This window comes from Nematolebias whitei, chromosome 2 (assembly GCF_014905685.2).
Source record: "Nematolebias whitei isolate Nwh7 chromosome 2, NemWhi1, whole genome shotgun sequence".
In the NCBI taxonomy this organism is placed as follows: Eukaryota; Metazoa; Chordata; class Actinopteri; order Cyprinodontiformes; family Rivulidae; genus Nematolebias; species Nematolebias whitei.
The window spans coordinates 45,558,495-45,577,327 of NC_056499.1; the positions used below are offsets into that span (position 1 = coordinate 45,558,495).

General features: G+C 41.4%; 1 protein-coding gene across 1 annotated transcript in view; it reads right to left on the reverse strand.

Annotated features, from left to right (window-relative positions):
• Window positions 1-98: 98 nt before the first annotated feature.
• The window catches only part of zdhhc13 (zinc finger DHHC-type palmitoyltransferase 13), a 23,625-nt gene continuing 4,890 nt past the window's right edge, over window positions 99-18,833 (reverse strand). Inside the window, exons 3-17 of the mRNA XM_037697705.1 lie at window positions 16,664-16,786; window positions 12,271-12,348; window positions 11,896-12,040; window positions 11,738-11,802; window positions 11,401-11,563; window positions 9,072-9,197; window positions 8,862-8,995; window positions 8,666-8,766; window positions 7,374-7,498; window positions 7,243-7,305; window positions 7,061-7,154; window positions 5,952-6,035; window positions 5,706-5,863; window positions 3,112-3,209; window positions 99-645 (exon numbers count right to left, since the gene is read on the reverse strand). Of these exons, the coding sequence (XP_037553633.1) occupies window positions 507-645; window positions 3,112-3,209; window positions 5,706-5,863; window positions 5,952-6,035; window positions 7,061-7,154; window positions 7,243-7,305; window positions 7,374-7,498; window positions 8,666-8,766; window positions 8,862-8,995; window positions 9,072-9,197; window positions 11,401-11,563; window positions 11,738-11,802; window positions 11,896-12,040; window positions 12,271-12,348; window positions 16,664-16,786 (1,696 nt within the window). The 3' untranslated portion in view covers window positions 99-506. The remainder of the gene's footprint in view (window positions 646-3,111; window positions 3,210-5,705; window positions 5,864-5,951; window positions 6,036-7,060; window positions 7,155-7,242; window positions 7,306-7,373; window positions 7,499-8,665; window positions 8,767-8,861; window positions 8,996-9,071; window positions 9,198-11,400; window positions 11,564-11,737; window positions 11,803-11,895; window positions 12,041-12,270; window positions 12,349-16,663; window positions 16,787-18,833) is intronic.

The following is an 18,833-nucleotide window of genomic DNA, read 5'->3' on the forward strand; positions in this document are numbered from 1 at the left end:
AGATAATAGATGAATTTACAGACATGAGACTATGTCTCGAACTCTAAATAGAAGTGAGTTTTGGACAGAAGTGTGTAAGAAGACAGGCACATGGTTGCTTTATTGAAGTATTATAGTGGTCATTTGTTATTAAACACATGCAGCTTTTACAAAAAGGCATAAAACCGAACAGTTTACATACAAAGAGTCTCGTTTTCCTCAAACCACATAGTAAAAATAGGATTAATGTGTTCATAAAAACAACACAAAACCTCCAGAACAATTTAGGCCTTTAAAAGATCATTTCTGTCCCTTTATCAGATCAGAACGTTGAGTTCGTGTAAGGCAGCAGCCGTCTAAAGATCAGCTGATCAATATTTACACAATCTTTGAGTTTCTTTCAACTTCTCAAACTGCAGTTTGTCTTTACAAAAAGCCACCAGATGAAAAAATAAATAATACATTCTGTGCTTTTGGTCCAAAACCAGAGTCTGACCCTGAGTGGAGGGTGTGGAGGGAGGAGGAGGTCAGACCACGTTGATTTGATCAAGCAGGTGCTGGTCCCGGCAGGGCTGGAACTGCTCCGACCAGTCCACGATGGTCGGTTTGAAGAGGCCACAACAACGCAGGTGGAAAAACGAGACCAGGTTCTGCACCACACCCAAACTGCAAACAGGCGAGTCAGAGAGAAGACACGAATGTCGCTCAGTTGTTTTCCACACGTCGCAAACTTGAATATTTATGGAAAAACACATTTTATTTTCACACACAGTATTTGAGTGTATACCTGTACACTTGAACTTTATAATACTTTTGTCAGATGTAACTGGGAGCCTGTGTACACAGTTTTGTTCCACCACATGTACCACGTGTGGTGCGCATGACAACTAATGAAACTCTGACTTGAACTTTATTTGCTGACAGAAACACTTTGTTCTTTGGTTTGTTTTTAGTGAGGGTACTGAGGACTGAATGTTTCTGTGTTTGGTGCCATCTGTGTAATAAATAAAGCAATAGTTCAGATCTTTTGAAGTGTGCTTTTAAAGAAATGCTATAAACAATATCTTACCTGTTGTAGATAGATTTTTAAAGTCTATTGGAGAATATCAAGTTTAATTGTAAATGGAGCTAATGGCTAGTACAAGTGGGCTCAAGACCAAAGTGGATCACTGACATCTTAAAATAAATCTAAACAATTCAAAGCAGCTCAAGTAAATGTGACTTTATAAACTTTTACATCAGAGCTGTTCAACTAAATTGCTCAGGGGGCCACAGGTACTGAAAGCCTGGAGCTCAGGGGCCCGACATCCAGCAGTTATTGTCATTACATTTGTTTTACAATTTAAAATCTAATTTTATTTAAAAATGAACCCCTTGGTGGGCCGAACCAAGCACACCCGTGGGCCTGATCTGGCCCCCGGGCCACCAGTTGAATAGCCCTGATCTACACCGAGCCGCAGCCCTAAAGGCCAGACACTCCAAACTTTAACCTGTTTAAGGAAAGCGTAGGGGAACCTCCGCCTGAGAGTTTTTCTGAAGGCCACCGAGCCGTTCTTGAGATATTTTGCTAACAGTCAGCTACAACAGGATCTACATCGTCATCAATTTTGCGTTACTGTTATTTCTACAAACTGTCACAATATTTCAGCCTGAAGTGTCCCAGGTGGCACCAGAAGTTACTACAGCTAGCTGCTGCTGCTAATGGTGCATGCAAATAAAAACATTCTAGGTAAATAATGTGTACTGGAAAAATGAACACAATTTAAAGGTCTATAAAAAAAGCATTCGACAAGAGACTGGAGCCACTTTACGACAGAAGTGATCCACCGCGAATCAGACTAGCCGTTAGCTCATGAATCCAGCCAGAATTAAACTATTTCTCCAAATTGAGCTCGTTCAGAGAGCTAGCTACAACCAGTGAAACTTTTCTGTTCCTCGCCTTTCTACAGAAACACGTTGAAACATCTGGACCATCACTTCAAGCTTCAGGCCCTGGTTTAGTTCCACTGAGACCTAAAGCTTGTTTGGCACAGCAGAGTGAGAAATAAATCACAGCTAACGTGAAATATTCAAAAAGTTCTCCCCGAAGAAATTTTAAAAAGCTGTTAATGTAAAACAATTATCACCCCCAACAATGACTATTTAAATACTCAACATTACAGCTACACTGAATATTATTAACAGCTTTCAATCAAGCTACAATATGGAAGCTTTTGAAACAAAACCACAGGATGTTTCAGCATTTCACTGATGCATTTCTTTTTCTGTTCGGGTTGAAACGGACACTTCAGTTTCAACCCGAACAGAAAAAGGTGTGACACAACGACCGGTACATAAGTGCACGGTGACGTAGATGTTACGCTGAGCTCGAGTTCAGGAGACGTTAGCGGTAGCAGGCTAGGCTAATCTCCAATGCACGTTTAGTTTTCTCCTCAAAATGATGCCCATGGCCGTCAGAATGTGACTGAACAAGCTTTCACAAGCGACGAGAGCAGATGACATCACTGATGAGAGGAAAGACTTAATTGGGCGGTGTGGAAGTGGTTCTGCTAGATACGATCCGATAAACTGCAGGTTTCAGTCAGTGTGCTGCAAAATGTGATGGAGAGTCGATCCAAGTAGCCGTGGGAACATCGAACTTGTTCCACTAGGTAGAAGATGCTGAGAGTCAGAAGATGAAGCACAATAAAAGTCAACGTGTCCCTGAAACAACCCCCCCCCCCCCAAGCTGTATCAAGAGAAACACACGTTGGCTGCATGGGTTATGTCATGTTGTTGTTTAAAGTTAAAACTATTAATGTTGACAAAGTTGAGTTTTATGTTTATTTGACAGTGATTTCAAATTTCTTTGAAGGCTAAATACAAATAAAAGGTGAACATTAATTTATTTGTACAGTTTTTCTGAGGCTTTTATATTGTTCATATCAATATCGGAATTATATCGTTATCGACCGAGAAATATATTGTGATAAACGTTTTGGTCATATCGATCAGACAGCAGCAGATTAAAGTATTTACTTGAATGTTGCTGCATTACAAGGATGAAATAATGATTTTATTATATAGAAATTGATCACTTTCTAAAATGTAGAACATCTCGGTCCCTAACACGGTTTATGTTGATGGACTCACTTGAAGGGATTCTGTCTCATGGACACTGGTTGTCTCATTCTCTTTTGCTGAAAGATCAGAGTTGTTCGCTCTGCTGTGGTTATTCCAAGGAATGCAATCTGTTCCAACACAAAGACAGAAAACAACAAAAGAAACATTTTACACAAGTCTCCAAACCACTCACACGCAGCAGATAAGAAAACCAGACGAACAGGAGTGACTCATCTCAGCACTTGCAGTCTAAACTGTTGTAATTCACCAATGATTTCCAAACTACCGTAATTCCCGGACTATAAGCTGCTACTTTTTTCACATGCTTTGATCCCCTCGGCTTATGCTGCAGCTAATTTATGGATTTCATTTTTTTCTGATGGACTAACGAGCTTCATGCTGTCAAAACGTTCAGTCTCGTCACACCCGGGCGCTCACAGAGCAGCCCAATACACGTCACTCAAGGGGGTGGGTCCTCGGGACTCAATGAGACTACCGTATTTTACGCTGTACACGTCGCACCGCCCTATAAGTTGTATCAGTCCAAATATGTCTAAAAAAATGGAAAAATCCATAAATATGTTGCTTCGTCATATACGTCGCATCTATTATGCGTCACCGCTGACGTGGACTGGTGTTGTGCCAAAACCGATGGGCGGCCAAATGGTGGCCGCGGGAGCGTGCACGGGAGAATTTAACAAGATTAACACTTAAAAGCAATTATTTGTTTGCTCGAAATTATAGTAAAAATGTGTCTCAGTTGAACTTTTACTCAATAAATGCACTTTGATGGTCAAAGTAGCTGCATTTCACCGGAGCGGTGCAGCTGGTTTAACTTGCTCCAAGCAGTGAGCAGAACGAAGGTGGGGGGGCGATTGTGTCATTAATAGCTGGTGAAGATTCTCAGTCATCCAGGACACGGTAATTCCAAAAAAGTTCAAGAAAGAAAAAGTATAAAGTATACTACCTGTATAAATAAAGGGTAAATGAAAATAATAAATAAAATCCAGTTGTTTTTGTCTTAGGCAGCACGGTGGCGCAACTGGTAGAGCTGCTGCCTCTCAGCGAGCAGGTCCTTGGTTCAAACCCCGGTCCAGGGGCCTTTCTGGGTGGAGTTTGCATGTTCTCTCCGTGCATGCGTGGGTTTTCTCCGGGTACTCCGGTTTCCTCCCACAGTCCAAAAACATGCATGTTAGGCTGATTGGTAACTCTAAATTGTCCCTAGGTGTGAGTGAGAGAGTGAATGGTTGTTTGTCTCGTTTGTCTCTATGTGGCCCTGTGATGGACTTGCGACCCGTCCAGGGTGTACCCCGCCCCTCGCACAGTGATTGCTGGACATGGGCACCAGCGACCCCCGTGACCCAAAATGGAATAAACGGGTAAAGAAAATGGATGGATGGATGGATGTTTTTGTCTTGAACTTTTTTGAATTTGTCATTATAGCCACGTTTACCTATTACATGCTACAACGGCATGCCATACTGTTACTACTACTCTGCTGCCATCAAGTGTCTGAAAGTGGTATTGCTCTTTTTTTTTTCTGTCAATGAATGAAAACAGTTATATCTCAGCCAAAAATTGGTTTATAAATATGGGAAAAAAAATCCATAAATACGTTGTTTCGGCCTACAAGTCGCAGGGCATGTAAATTATGCAAAAAAACGTGACTTATAGGTAAAAAAAAATATGGTACTTGTATAAATAAAGGTTTTTAAAAAATTATAATCTGACAAATGAAATTACCAAACAGGTCACAGTGGGAGGGGGGGTGGGGGTGGGGGGGTGGTACAAAATCCCTCCCCCTTCCTCTCCTCCCCGTTGTGCCTCCAGGGACGGGTGAAACTTTGTTCTAGAAGTATTTGCAGCCACTCGAAATAAGTGTGAATCGTGCATTAATGTAGCACTCTGTGGGAGGCTTGGATGACTGGTGGTGAGAAATCGTTGACCAAAACTGGTCGCAAGTCTTCTTTAGACAGAGAACTTCACTAACTGGTTTTTCTATGCATGTGCATGTTCCTGTAAAGTGCCCTGACACAACTTTGTTGTGATTTGGTGCTATACAGATAAACTGAATTGAATTGAAAGACTGCCAGTGGCTCCTGACAGCCAAGTGGTATAAAATAAAATCCTCTGCTGCTGCATGATGGATCCTCCAGCGCAGTGTGCAGGAGGAAGGTAAAGATAGCGATCAATGACTTCCTGGTAGGCTACTGTAGTTTTCTTTTTTTTTTTTTGAACAAGCCATGTTACAGGCACTGTTCACAAAAAAACATTTACTGTACTCTATGTATGTTTCCAGTACTTTTTAAATTAAGTTTAAAAATCTTTCTGTGTAAATATCTCATGTTACAACAAGGACACGCGTGGCTTATAGACAAGCACGGCCTATATATGTACAAAATTATTATTTTTATTTAGTGGGCACAGATTCAGGTGTGCTTAATAGTCCAGAAATGATGGTACCTGCATATAAATGTAAATATTTTATAGCATTCTTTACAGTAATGTCAAACCATTACAATCTCTATAAATATCTCATGGATACAAACTAATCCGTCATGAATCTCAGAACAAGTCCAGTAGATCGTTGGGACAGAGAAGCTGATCAACATTTGTTCCATCACCTGGTAAAGTTGCACCAGCAGGCTCAAACTGGACCAACAGGTGTGATAAAATGACAGCACAGAGATGCTGAGCACCCAGGGGGAGCAGCTGACCAGGGCCGTGACGACGCCCCACACACCCTGATCCTCATAATGAAACGTGCAGTGAGTGGACCAGTCTGAAAAAAATCAAAGCCACAGCAGGAATCTGTGTTGGTTAAAAAGAACTGTGGAGGTTCTGAGGTCACGGTGGTCTCAGTCACTCACACATGAAACAACCGTAGAGCATCCAGGATCCAAGCAGCATCAGGGAGAGCAGGAAGAGGACAAAGTAGTAATGGTTCCTCGCACCTGAAAAAGTAAAAAATTAACAGATATAAGGGGGGAAATGTGACATTTTCTACATTTTGTGTGTTTTACATGTTGTTTTAATAACTCTTGTTGTATTATAGCATCTCTGTGGGTCTTAATCTAAACTAATCTGATCATTAATACCTGCTACACTGAGGAAAAAGACACACAACTCTGCGAACTTTCCACCTTAGGCAGAGTCACATTCAGAGATGATTGGAGGTATATTGTAGCCTACGGTATGGGTTCCTAATAATTACACTGTTAAACATCAGAAAATAAAAAGGCACACAGTCCGTCAGTAAGGATGCACCCAGTGATACCAGAATACTAGCATCAATACATGAACACAGCCAAATCTCAAAGATCATCTTTTAATCAGAAGATCAGTGTCAAATTCAGTGATTTTCTATGTTTTTCTCAAATTCTCTGATTTTTCCAAGTCTGGAAAATGTGAAATTTTCCAGGTTTTCACTGATGTCCAGAGTTGCAGGGAACCCTGGAATTATGAATTATCATTATCACTGACTGTAACTCGGTTCAAGAATTGTTTATATTTTCTAAATTAAAAGTAAAAGGCTCCTGGTTAAGACTGATTTTTTTTATTTTTTTTATTTACAAAGTTTGAACTGGTTTAAAACCGATTTGGAAATTAGGATTTAAATCTATTCAAAGCTCATTTGAACATTTTAAAGTTTTGTATTTATTGTCTCAAAAATTTCTGAATGTGTGAATAAAAGTTTGTCTACAAACAAAAATGTAGCTGGTCCACTTAGCAATGGTACAGATGATTCTGAACTAATAAAGAAATCTTAAAATATCTTTTAAACACCACGTAAAACGTCTTATTTTAATAGTTTATAAAATTAAACATTTAGAACAAACAGCTTTACTCCAGTCAAATTAAGGATCGGACATTTTTCAGACTAAAATGAACTTTCCAAGTTTTGAAATCTTGTGAATATACTGTAAACAGATCTTTAGATCAGTACATGATCTTAAAGTTGGTGACTTGTCAGTCGTACCGATGCAGGTGTTGGTCCAGACGGAGTGGTGGTCCTGCTTCGCGACACAAGCATCGCAGCTGAAGCAGTGATTGGCTCTTAATGGTTTCCTTACCTGCAAACCACAGAAAAGGTATTGGAGTAATGCAAGGTGCTGGTGTCCAGTGCAGTAACAAGTGATTGTTGTGTGTGGATTGTCCCACCATACAAGATGTGCAAAATATTCTGGGGTCCAGACAGCCAGCCTCAGCCAACGCCACCACGTTCTGAAATCACAGAACTCAATAAAACTGAAGACATGGAAGAAAATGTGAACTTTTCACAGCTTTCCCACCATTTTCTTCTTCTCTTCTGTGACTCTGATGAACCCCGGGTCTGTTCTGCAAGTGCGAAGGTAGTAGTAGAGGAGAGTGGTGGCGTTCAGAGTGAACAGAACCTGAACCGTGGCACTGGTTAGATGTGGGGGGTGTAGGTTAAGGAGCTTTCAGTTGATCCACTCATTTCATAAAGTGTTAACGTTTAGGTGTGACAACAAAGCACAAACATTTATTTAATCCCATACCTTTCTCTCATGTTGACAGAAGTTAAAGTAACAACCCTGAGCTGCATGTTCACACCATAGAACAGGCTCCATGCAGCTTCTACAAGTCCAGGATCTGCAGCTACATATTTATTTTTCGACACTTTATGGACGGGACAAGCAAAGACCGTGTTTTAACTTTGATCTCGAGTCTGTTTCCAGACTTTGGTCAAATGTCTTGTCGTTACACTTCACGCTGTTTTCAAGTTGTGCAACAGTTCTAGACAAATTAAATAAAACTGAATGACTAAACTTTATTAATCTTTTGATGTCAAACCCATTTTTTCACTTTGACACTGAAAATTTTAAACAATTGGACCTAATGTTTTGTTAGTTTAGGGGTAGAGCTGGGCGATATGGACCAACATTCATATCTTGATATTTTAAAGAGAACTCACAATATGCAATATATATCTCAATTTTTTCTATCCATAAAGTAACTACGAAAATATATTGGAGTCAAAGCTTTGTCCCAAGTGTCACACAGGCACATTTATTAATGAACAGCTGTAACTGTACAAAATAAATGTAAAAAAACAACAACTACACATTTTACTACTACTACTATTTACAAACATCAACCTGACACTAATGGTTGTTACACAAAGCTCAGTCAGGTTTAAGTCCAGAATGTGGAACCACTGGCGTTTCAGCCTTTTTGTAAATCTGACACTTACAGTTGGGATTTTATCTTTTTTATATTACTTATTTGCATTTTTTATATGGACCTATTTGTCTTTAATGAAGGTGGTGATGATGATGATGTTAAATAATAATCCTCTTCAGCTGCGCTGCCTTTACGACGTTAGTAAGCTCGTAAGTGTGGCATTAATAAAGCAGTGGCTTATCATATCGCTAAAGACACGGCCCTTAGCAGCTAACGCTTTAGCCGTCTTGTTTCACAGTTGAGACTGGGACCGTGGTTTCTGATCCCACTCGTTAACTGATTCTGATACATAAAGAAACAACGTGTGTTTGTATAAAAATACAATAAAAAGTTGCATTTTTAGGAGTCGCCTTGCTCCAAACAAACAAATAAAGGATATCTGGCAGAAACCAGAGCCACCAGGTCAAGAGCATCCAGAAGACTGAAGCCATGAGAGCTGAAGCTGGCAGGAAAGCCTGAAAGTCTGCCGTCGGGAAATTCCTGTTTCATACAAATGATGAATATTAAAGTGAAGGAGGTGATACTGAGAGCATTTATATTTAAATCTGTCAAAAGAAGAGCTAAAAGGTTCTCACCTTGAGGCTAAATTGATCCCACCCATTACACAGGCCAACAGGACCCCTTTGAGTAACCAGGACTCTGAATTCATATCAACGATGGCTCCAACACACCCATACAGGACGGTGCACAATAAGAACTGCATAAAAACCTTAGAAAACAAAGCAACATGAAAGACTTCCTTTCAGATGACTATATTAAGTGCTTTGTTTCCAGTCTGACCGTACCCTGTATCTGTTGACGAAGCGCAGACAGCGAGAGCTGGAGCGAATCCTCTCCTGTTTGACGAGGCTGAGCATGTGGATGAGCAGCGGGCTGTGCACTTGGTGAGCCAGGTCGATCGGTGTGTGACCCTGAGGGCGAAGCAACAACAAACCAAAGGAAATGATCAAATACAAAGCTGAAGGACTCGTTTATTGAAAAACTTTGTACTGCGAGTAAAACTAATGAAACTTGTCCCACCAGTTATAATCTTAAACTCAGATTAAGGACCTGTTCACACGTGACCGATCCGTGGAAACGTTTGTGTTTTTTCATGTCGACTGTGGTGAATCCACATGAAGAAACAAAAAAACACGCAGTGCTCGTTGAATTGACAGAACCATTGCTTTTAAATCGTTGTATTTTGACCCAAACTATCGTTTGTGCTGAGTGAAGGTGCTGTGCTTGGTGAACACGTGCACAGAAGAACTGGGGGGTCTTAACTGTAATTATCATATATCTGGTAACGAAGTCGCTAGCGTGAGAATGTTTGAGCTATCAGCGATGTGCACATGCATGCAGACAGTTCAGTGTTAAAAGAGTTGCATCAAAATGGTGAATGCATGAACGTTGGTTTGGACCAAGGATGGGGTTGGTTTGCTCCTACATGTTGAAAAGGGGTGAGCAACACAAACAGCACTCTGCTACCCAACACTGTTACTGTTGTCGCTCAGGAGCAGAAAAACGACTGACTGCAGACTTCTGTAGTACACACAGTTTCACACACCTCTGTGGAGGGATTTCACAAAGACCTCTGTCTGAGAGCCTGAATCAAAAAGCTGTGGTTTGAGACAACAAGAGCGGTGCTTGTGTACATGAACGGCTGAAACGCAGCAGAAAAGACACGGTTTCACTCAAAAATGGTGTTTCAAACAGCATACCTGCAAACTTACAAGGATGAAAAAGATGACAAACCTAGTGCCTGTAAGGGGGAGGGGTCTGTTCCAACTAGTCCATATAGGCATCATCCTGTTTTCAAACTCACTCCTATGGCTAAGATAATAAAACTAATGTGACACAGTTTATCACAAACAATGACTTTAGGGGTGCACTTGACTTATTTTGTTAACTTTTTATTTAGTTTTATTTCTAACACAATTTGTCATTATTGTGCTAAGTAATGGTGACACTGAACTGCATGTTTAAAAATAATTTTAACTTTACCCATTGAACATTTTAATAACACCAGCAGTGAATTTAGGGGCTTTTTACCGTTTTCTGATTTAGTGATGCTCAGAACGAAACATGACCTGACATCATACAGCTTTCACAACACTAAATTACACTGTGCCAAGCAAGTGACACAAAAAAATAATGTGTTAGTTTTGTCAACCTACATGTAATTATTAAAACCAAATCATTTACAGGTTCCTTCCTTGCTGCCACAGTTTCTACACTTCATAGCTTTTATTCCCCTTTCCTTCACAATCCACTTGGAATAACATCCATCTCCTTCTTCCACTGTTTTCCTTTCCACGATTCCTTCCCCATCACTGGTTTTAACTATTTTACTTTCCAGAAAACTTAATTGGCTCCATCCATCCATCCATCATCTTTACCCACTTCTTCCTTTTTGGGTCATGGGGGTCACTGGTGCCCATATTCAGCAGTCACTTTGTGAGAGGCGGAGGACACCCTGGACAGGTCTCCAGTCCATCACAGGGACACAGAGACAAACAACAATTCACTCTCTCACTCACACCTACAGACAATTTAGAGCCACCAATCAGTCTAACATACATGTTTTTGGTCTGTGGGAGGAAACTGGAGTACCTGGAGAAAACCCACACATGCGCAGAGAGAACATGCAAACTTCACCCAGAAAGGCCCCGGAAAGGAATTTGAACCATCAACCTTCTCACTGAGAGGCAACAGCTCTACCAACTGAGCCACCGCAGGTACTTTCTCCCTAACATGATATTTCTTCTTCAAGTTATTCTCTATAACACCATCAGCTGGACTTTTCAAATCTTAGGACAAAACCTTGGTGTATGTGACAGACAGCTACATTATTCAAACACTGATGTAGCGCTAAGCTAGCAGCGTGCAATACAGATGTGCTAGCTAAGATACTACGCTAATGACGTAGCACTCAGCTTCTTTCACGCATCCTAACACTACCATCCCCCCCAACCCCCAACTGCCGGTACTTACGAGCTAGCGGAAGCTTTGATGTGAGTTAGCTAGCAAGAGCTAAAAGAATTAGCTTTAAAAAAAAGTGAGGATCATTGTATGCATAACATTTTAGTGCGACAACAGACTTTAATATTCAAGAGTGAATTTGGTGAAACTCACGTTGATGTTTTCAGCGTCCACACTGGCTCCAGCCTCCAACAGGATGTGGGCAGCATCCACATTTCCTGCGAGTACTGCGCAGTGCAACGGAGTGTTCCTGTTCACTTTGTCCACAGCGCTCACAGAGGCGTTATTTTTGATCAGAAAGTTTGTGGGCTCGGGACTAAGACAAAAAACAACAACATCTAATTATATTTGAACCAAGAAGTCGTGAATTGAAATTTTCATCACAATAACCAAGATTTTCATATTTAAGGATGTTCAAACTTCACATTTACGCCTTAGCAACATTCTTTAGACTCTGTGCTCTAAAACCAAATGTTAAAAGAACTCTGACCCAATAATTTTCTGGGCTGCCAACATCAGCGGTGTCTGTCCGGTAGAGTCCGGCAAGTCAACTTCCTGAACACAACCATACAACAAGAGAAGAATTTTAGTTGAACAACAAAAAAAGCACATTTGTAAGAGAAAAAGCTGACGTGTACAAAGTCTGACCTCTCCTTTCGCCATGAGATAAGCTGCTATGGCCATGTGTTGGAAGAGGATGGCCAGGTGGAGCGCTCGGTAACCCTCACCGTCTGTGATGGAGGGGTCTGCTCCATATCTCATCAGCTGGATCACCATGGTGAGGTGGCCTTGTCTGATCAACGGTTCACAAAACAAACAAAAAGGCAATTTTAAGTAAAAGCAAATGAACACCATCAAGCAGCTGTGTGGTGAACTGACCAAAATGTGGAAGCCCAGTGTCAGAAACAAGTTATGAAATCATTTATATTTATTATCAAATTATTAAGTGTCGTTTCATTTTCACAGATGATGTGACGGTTTGTGAATCAGAAGGAAACACTTGAAACTAAAGTCAGTCCCAACCTGATGGCCCAGTGAAGAGGAGTGGAGTTGAGGTCTCCTCCGAGCTGGTCAATGGTCGCCCCTTTGAAAATATAATACCTGAGAGAGGAAAAGTCATCAACTTTATGACCACAGCTCAAAACCACAGTTGCCAAGTCCTCTTATGATAAGGGACTTTGGGTTGGTTTTTTCTAAATTCGCTTGCAAATCTTGTGAGTCGTGGGTTGTGTTTGGGCTTGTATTGAACGTGAAGTTGCTTGTTTGGGCTCGACTTTCTTTTTGAGTGAAACTAGTTGATTATCTCCCAGCTCTGCACAATAAAACAAAAGACGAGTGGTAGTAGGTAGTTTGTCCCTTCTACGCCCTGTTTCCTGTTTATTGCTCCCGCCAGGCGACAGGTGCACACACAGACATATACAAATTATCTGTGGGTGTGCACCCCAAACACTCATACTGCGGACGACCACTAGGGGGCTCCACTCACACGCAGACATCAGGATGTTTTGTTTGTAAAAATATGTAGAAAAAAAATTATATATGCAAAATGTTTTTTTTTTTATCAGAGTTTTAAAGTATGTTATTCAAAGTGTTTATCATAATTTTGCTGTTGTTTATGTGTAATGCCATAATACATGTGTTTACACTGTTTAAAAACGGCCTCTGTTTTACACAATGTGATGGGTTGCCAGTTGGGCTGTTTTCATAAAGCTGGTTGCTTGTTTCTATCGCGAGATCTGGCAACACTGATCGAAACATTGTGGATTTCAGGTTCATTTTGGACTTTTTAGTTTTCCTTTTTTTCACCTTGTGATGAAACTTGCATGAAGCTCATCTAGCATCATTCTTTTTCTTTATCTTTAACAAACTTTTGTGAGCACAAAACGATTTGTTAACAGTTTGCAAGCTCAATCATCCAGGTAGATCACAAAAAAAAAGGTTAAATCGTCATCTGGACCAGTTTCTTTAAGTGAGAAACATTTCGTTCCCCATCCAGAGGACTTCCTCAGTCTACAGCCTGCCAACCAGATCTGTCCCATAGGTAGCCTTCACTAGCTAGGTTTACATGCGCAACATTTTTTGACCGGATTGAAATGTTTTCAGATTAAATAATTCAAATGTGTTGTTTACATGGGCACAATCTGTTCATGACGAGCGTTTCCATGCAGCGGGCTTTGTTCTGAACAGCAGTACTGACATGCGCAGAGTGCTAAACTCCTTAAAAAAAACACAGAAGAAGTTCTACTTCCGGGGTGAACGTAAACAAACCTGAGCGCCTAAAATGGACCCGCGACAGGTTTTAATGATGGTGGAGACGTTACTGCGCTCCCTGACTGAGCTACAGGTGATACAGATCATTTTGAGCTCTTTCAAAGTTTCTAGTAGAAATGTTGTCGTTCACAGACCAGTTTTGCTTCCCCGACATGCTAATATTATTAGCATTAGCCAGGCGGAAATGACAAAGTCACACATGCGCAGTCCGATCAGTTTTTCCACAATCAGATACAAATGAACAAATGAAGTGTTCACATGGACACCATTCAGGTTATGAATCGACGTAAACCACCCGTTTCGTTCTGATCACAAATTATATCGGATCACGCCGAATACACAAAAAATAACCCGAACAGGGTGTTTACATGACGCGTTTTTGTTCCGAACGGCTGTTTGATCCGGTTACTTATGTCCATGTAAACATAGCTACTCTTGTGTTTCAATCCGTCGTCGTGTTGGAATCTCAGAAGAAAACTTTCAACAAGTGCAGAACACTAACAAATCAATCAATCATCGTGTACAACAATCAAATGTCCTAGGCCAGGTGGCCACCTTACAAGGATGGGGGACGAAACGTTTCTCAATTAAAGAAACTGGTCCAGATGACACGATTTAACCGATTTTGTTGATTTGTTAACATTTTTAAAATAAATAAAGTAGAAATTGGGCTAATATAAACCAAAAATAAGGTGGTTGAGCTTTGTCAAATGAAGAAATGCAATACAAGATTTCAGAAATCAGCAGCTTGTTTTTTTTTTCTTCTAATATTACCATTTTGGAAAAAGGTAATTTGAAATAAAAAGCTAATTGCAGTTACAAAAACTTGTTTTAGCTGGTTTTCCTTACACAGATTGTTTATTTAAAATCGTAAAAAAAAAATAAAAAAGGCCACTGCATATTTATATTCATTAGTTAACAAAGAAAGGACAGACTAATGAAGCAGTCCAGTATATTTTTACTGTTCAAACAAACCACAGATTTAATTGTTTATTTTAGATAAAGAAATAAATTATTAAATAATGTTTCAACTTATGGACAAAATTTCTCGGTGCAGCCAGGGGGCGCAGGGATTCCAGTTCGGTGGCCTCAGGATTCCATCTCTGTTCTTTGCAGATGATGTGGTCCTGTTGGCGTCATCGTGCTGTGATCTTCAGCTCTCACTGGAGCGGTTCACAGGTGAGAGTGAAGCAGCTGGGATGTGAACCAGCACCTCCAATCCTCAAGTGGAAAAGGGTGGATTGATCTCTTCAGGTCGAGGGTGAGGTTCTGCCTCAAGTGGAGGAGTTCAAGTATCTTGGGGTTTTGTTCACAAGTGAGGAAAGAATGGGGCGCGAGATTGACAGATGGATTGGTGCAGCGTCTGCATTATTGCGGACTCTGTACCGGTCCGTTGTGGTGAAGAGGGAGCTGGGCTGTAAGGCAAAGCTCTCTGTTTACTGGTCAGTCTACGTTCCCACCCTCACCTGTGGTCATGAACTCTGGGTAGTGACAGAAAGAATGAGATCTTGGATACAGACGGTTGAAATGAGTTTCCTCTGCAGCGTAGCTGGACTCTCCCTTAGAGACAGGGTGAGAGGTTTAGTTATCAGGAGAGATTCAGAGTAGAACCACTGCTCCTCCACATCGAGAGGAGCCAGTTGAGGTGGTTCGGGCAGTTGGTAAGGATGCCCCCTGGGCACCTCCTTAGGGAGGTGCTTCAGGCATGTCCAACTGGGAGGAGACCCTGAGAAAACCCAGGACACACTGGAGAGACTATGTGTCTCTCAGTTGGACTGGGAATGCCTTGGGGTACCCCAGAAGAGCTGGAAGATGCGGCTGTGGAAAGAGATATCTGGGCCTCCCTGGTCAAGATGCTGCCCACACGACCCAACTTTGGAACGGGCGGACAGACGGATCATTTTAAAAAGAGCATCTGAACGGATCAGTCTAGGAACAAATTGTCATAAAACTAGAAATGATGTATCAAATTGCTGGTGACTTGACAAAAAACTTTACAACATCGGGCCGAATGCGTCCCCACAAGGACAGAAGGGAAGGAAAAGGAACTGAAACACGTTCAAGAAGCTCTTCTAACATGTGGATATCCTAACTGGGCTTTTGTCAAGTCAGCGAGGAAATCTACAAAACACACCAATAAACTGAAAAAGGAGAACAACAGACGTAAAAACATTGTCATCCCTTATGTTGCTGGAGTATCAGAGAAATTCAGAAGGATCTTCAACAAACACAACATCCCAGTACATTTCAAACCCAGCAGGACTCTCAGACAGAGGCTGGTCCACCCTAAGGACAAGACACCCATACACAAACAGAGTGGTGTAGTGTATGCGGTCCAGTGCAGCGAGGACTGTCCAGACCTCTACATTGGAGAAACTAAACAAGCTCTTCACAGACGCATGACTCAACACAGGAGAGCCACCTCCACAGGACAAGACTCAGCTGTTCACCTCCATCTCACAGATAAGGGACACTCTTTTGAGGACCAAAATGTGCACATTTTGGACCGAGAACACAGATGGTTTGAGAGGGTGGTGAAGGAAGCAATTTATGTAAAAAGAGAAAAACCATCTCTTAACAGAGGAGGAGGCCTCAGATTTCCACTTTCAAAAACATATAATGCAACTTTAAAACAGATTCCCAATCAGTTTTCACACCTGATAGGAACAGAGGGGCCTCGTCTGTGAATTAGAGGAACAAAGACCTACTGTTTTAGGTTTTAGGTGTGAACTGCCAATCTACATATATGTGTGTGTGTGTGTGTGTGTCTTATGTGTGTGTGTGTCTTATCTCACTCAGCCTTATAACCTGTATCTTTCACTCTCTGCTCTTTGAATTGAGAAAGCTCCTCGGATGAGGAGCGAAACGTCTTCTGTTACTAATAAAGTCCAGTTGTTTTTGTATTGAACGCTTTTTGGATGTATCAAATTCAACACAAAGAATAGTGAAAATAATGTCTTCATTGTAAACGGCTTTATTTTGAATTAAAGTAGAACTTCACCCATTCTGAACAAGTAAACTAAAAGAGTGGGCATACAAAAAGATAAACAGATGAAGCCGTGTTTGTCTACACGTACAGACTGTGATGTTTTGTCAAAGGGAATAACAAATAAATGTTTCATTATAAGGGATAAGGAACTCTTACTTGACCAGCTCTGAGCGGTTGTTGATGGCCGCCCAGTGGAGAAGAGTGACGTTCTCCTTATCTGGCTGCCTGACGTCATATCCTGCTTCCACCAGCTCCTTACAGCGCTCAAGAATCCCAAACCTGAAAATATCACACAGAGAAAACAGAAGCTCATCACTCTCATTACTTAAAGCTTTAACCTTCAGGTCAGTACAACAGTACAAGACGGGATCCTTGGTTCATGGGGACGAGACAGGTTTTTAACTATATTTTGAAGAAAAAAGCTTTTGCCTCAAACTCAACAGTAGTTCAGTCTAAACCGAGTCTCTTCAGATCATAGAACGATGCTTCAGACAGGCCCACCTCGTTACACTACAGCCCACAGTTAAAAACCCTGATCAGGGGTCAACATTTTAAACTTTTTTAATTTATAGATATTTTTTCATCACATGAACAATTAATGCCATCATATTTATACAGAAATATTACATTAACTTTTAATTGCATAGTGTTAGTCAAAACAGACTGCTGTAATTAATATATTCTTGATTTCCTTACAAGCCACTTTTTATGATTCATCAAAAACCTCTTAATGATGAAAACGTAAACAGCTACAAACATTTCAACTTTAAATTCCAGCAGAAAACATGAAATAATGAAAAAATGGATCCAGGCAGACTCTGTACTGTGAGGAGCTCTGACAGGAGGCTGAGAGAGTCGTGGAAACTCAGGACATCACATTGAAACTTCTGTGAGGTTTTTTTACACGACTGATTACATTTCTCACACTGATGAACACAAAAATAATGTGTGTGTGTGTGAGTGTGTGAGTGAGTGGGGAGTCTAGTTAGACACAACTTTTCCTCTTAACTCAGACACACGTGCGGGCTGGATTTTATTTGATAGCTTCAAGGCTGACTACTCACCATGTGGTCAGGTCGTTGTGTTTTAAACAACTACATTTTTATAGACACTAATGCAAACGCTTAAAGTCAGCCCTTTGTCAGCAACAGCACCACCAGCCTGATCAAGAAAGCTCATCAGAGACTCTACTTCCTCAGACGGCTGAGGCGAGCTGGTCTGGGAAGCTCAGTCCTCACCTCCTTCTACAGGTGTGCAGTGGAGAGCATCCTGTGCTCGAGCATCAATGTGTGGCATGGAGGCTGCACAGCTGCAGAAAGAAAAGCTTTGCAGAGAGTGGTGAAGGCTGCACAGAAATCTGTCGGAATCAGTCTTCCCACCATCACAGACATCTACACCTCCAGATGCAGGAAGAGGGCCACCTGCATCATGAAGGACCCCACTCACCCAGCACACACACTTTTTGCCCCACTCCCCTCAGGAAGGAGGTTAAGGAGCATTAAGTGTAGAACCACTAGACTGAGGAACAGCTTCTACCCTGAGGCTGTTAGACTCATGAATCTCTAACTAGAATAATCACTGTGAAAAACCACATCATGTTGCTGCTGATCTGTTTCATGTTGCTGCTGATCTGTTTCAATGTTGATGTGTTCATGCGTGCACATCTGCTCACAGACTCATGTTCATGTTTGTGCTGATGTTCAATGTTTTTATGTTATGAGTGCTTAGTGTATATTTAGTTGATGTTTTTCTTATACATTTTATTGTCGGATGTAACTGGGACCCTGTGTACATAATTTCGCTCCACCACATGTACCACATGAGGTGCGAACGACAATAAAGAAACTCTGACTCTGACTCTGTGATGCTTTGTGCTCTGGATTTCCTTGTGTCACGTGCGCTGTAGTATGGTTTATTTTTTGTTCTGGTTGATTTTAACGTTTTGTGCGTCCACTGCACACCCACGCTACGGGTTTGACCACATGCACTTTTTGAGTTTTGTGTGTCGCTGCCTTGCCATCGTGGTTCAGTTCCTGGCCCTCTTCCTGTCTCAGGCTCAGGCCTGTCATGGCGGTCGTCTCCATGATCTTCAAACTGCCTGCACAGACCAAACTCTACGGACCAGACCCAGACTGGTTTGGGAACTCTAGGGAACAGTTTGGTTCTGCAGGAAAACTTTGGATGTTCTGACCCTGTTCTAGAGGGCAGTCATTGTCCGTGACTGAAGTCATTATCATCATCTTGCTGCTAACAGTACCACTCTGCTAACAGGACCACACTGCTAACAGTACCGCTCTGCTAACAGTACCGCTCTGCTAACAGTACC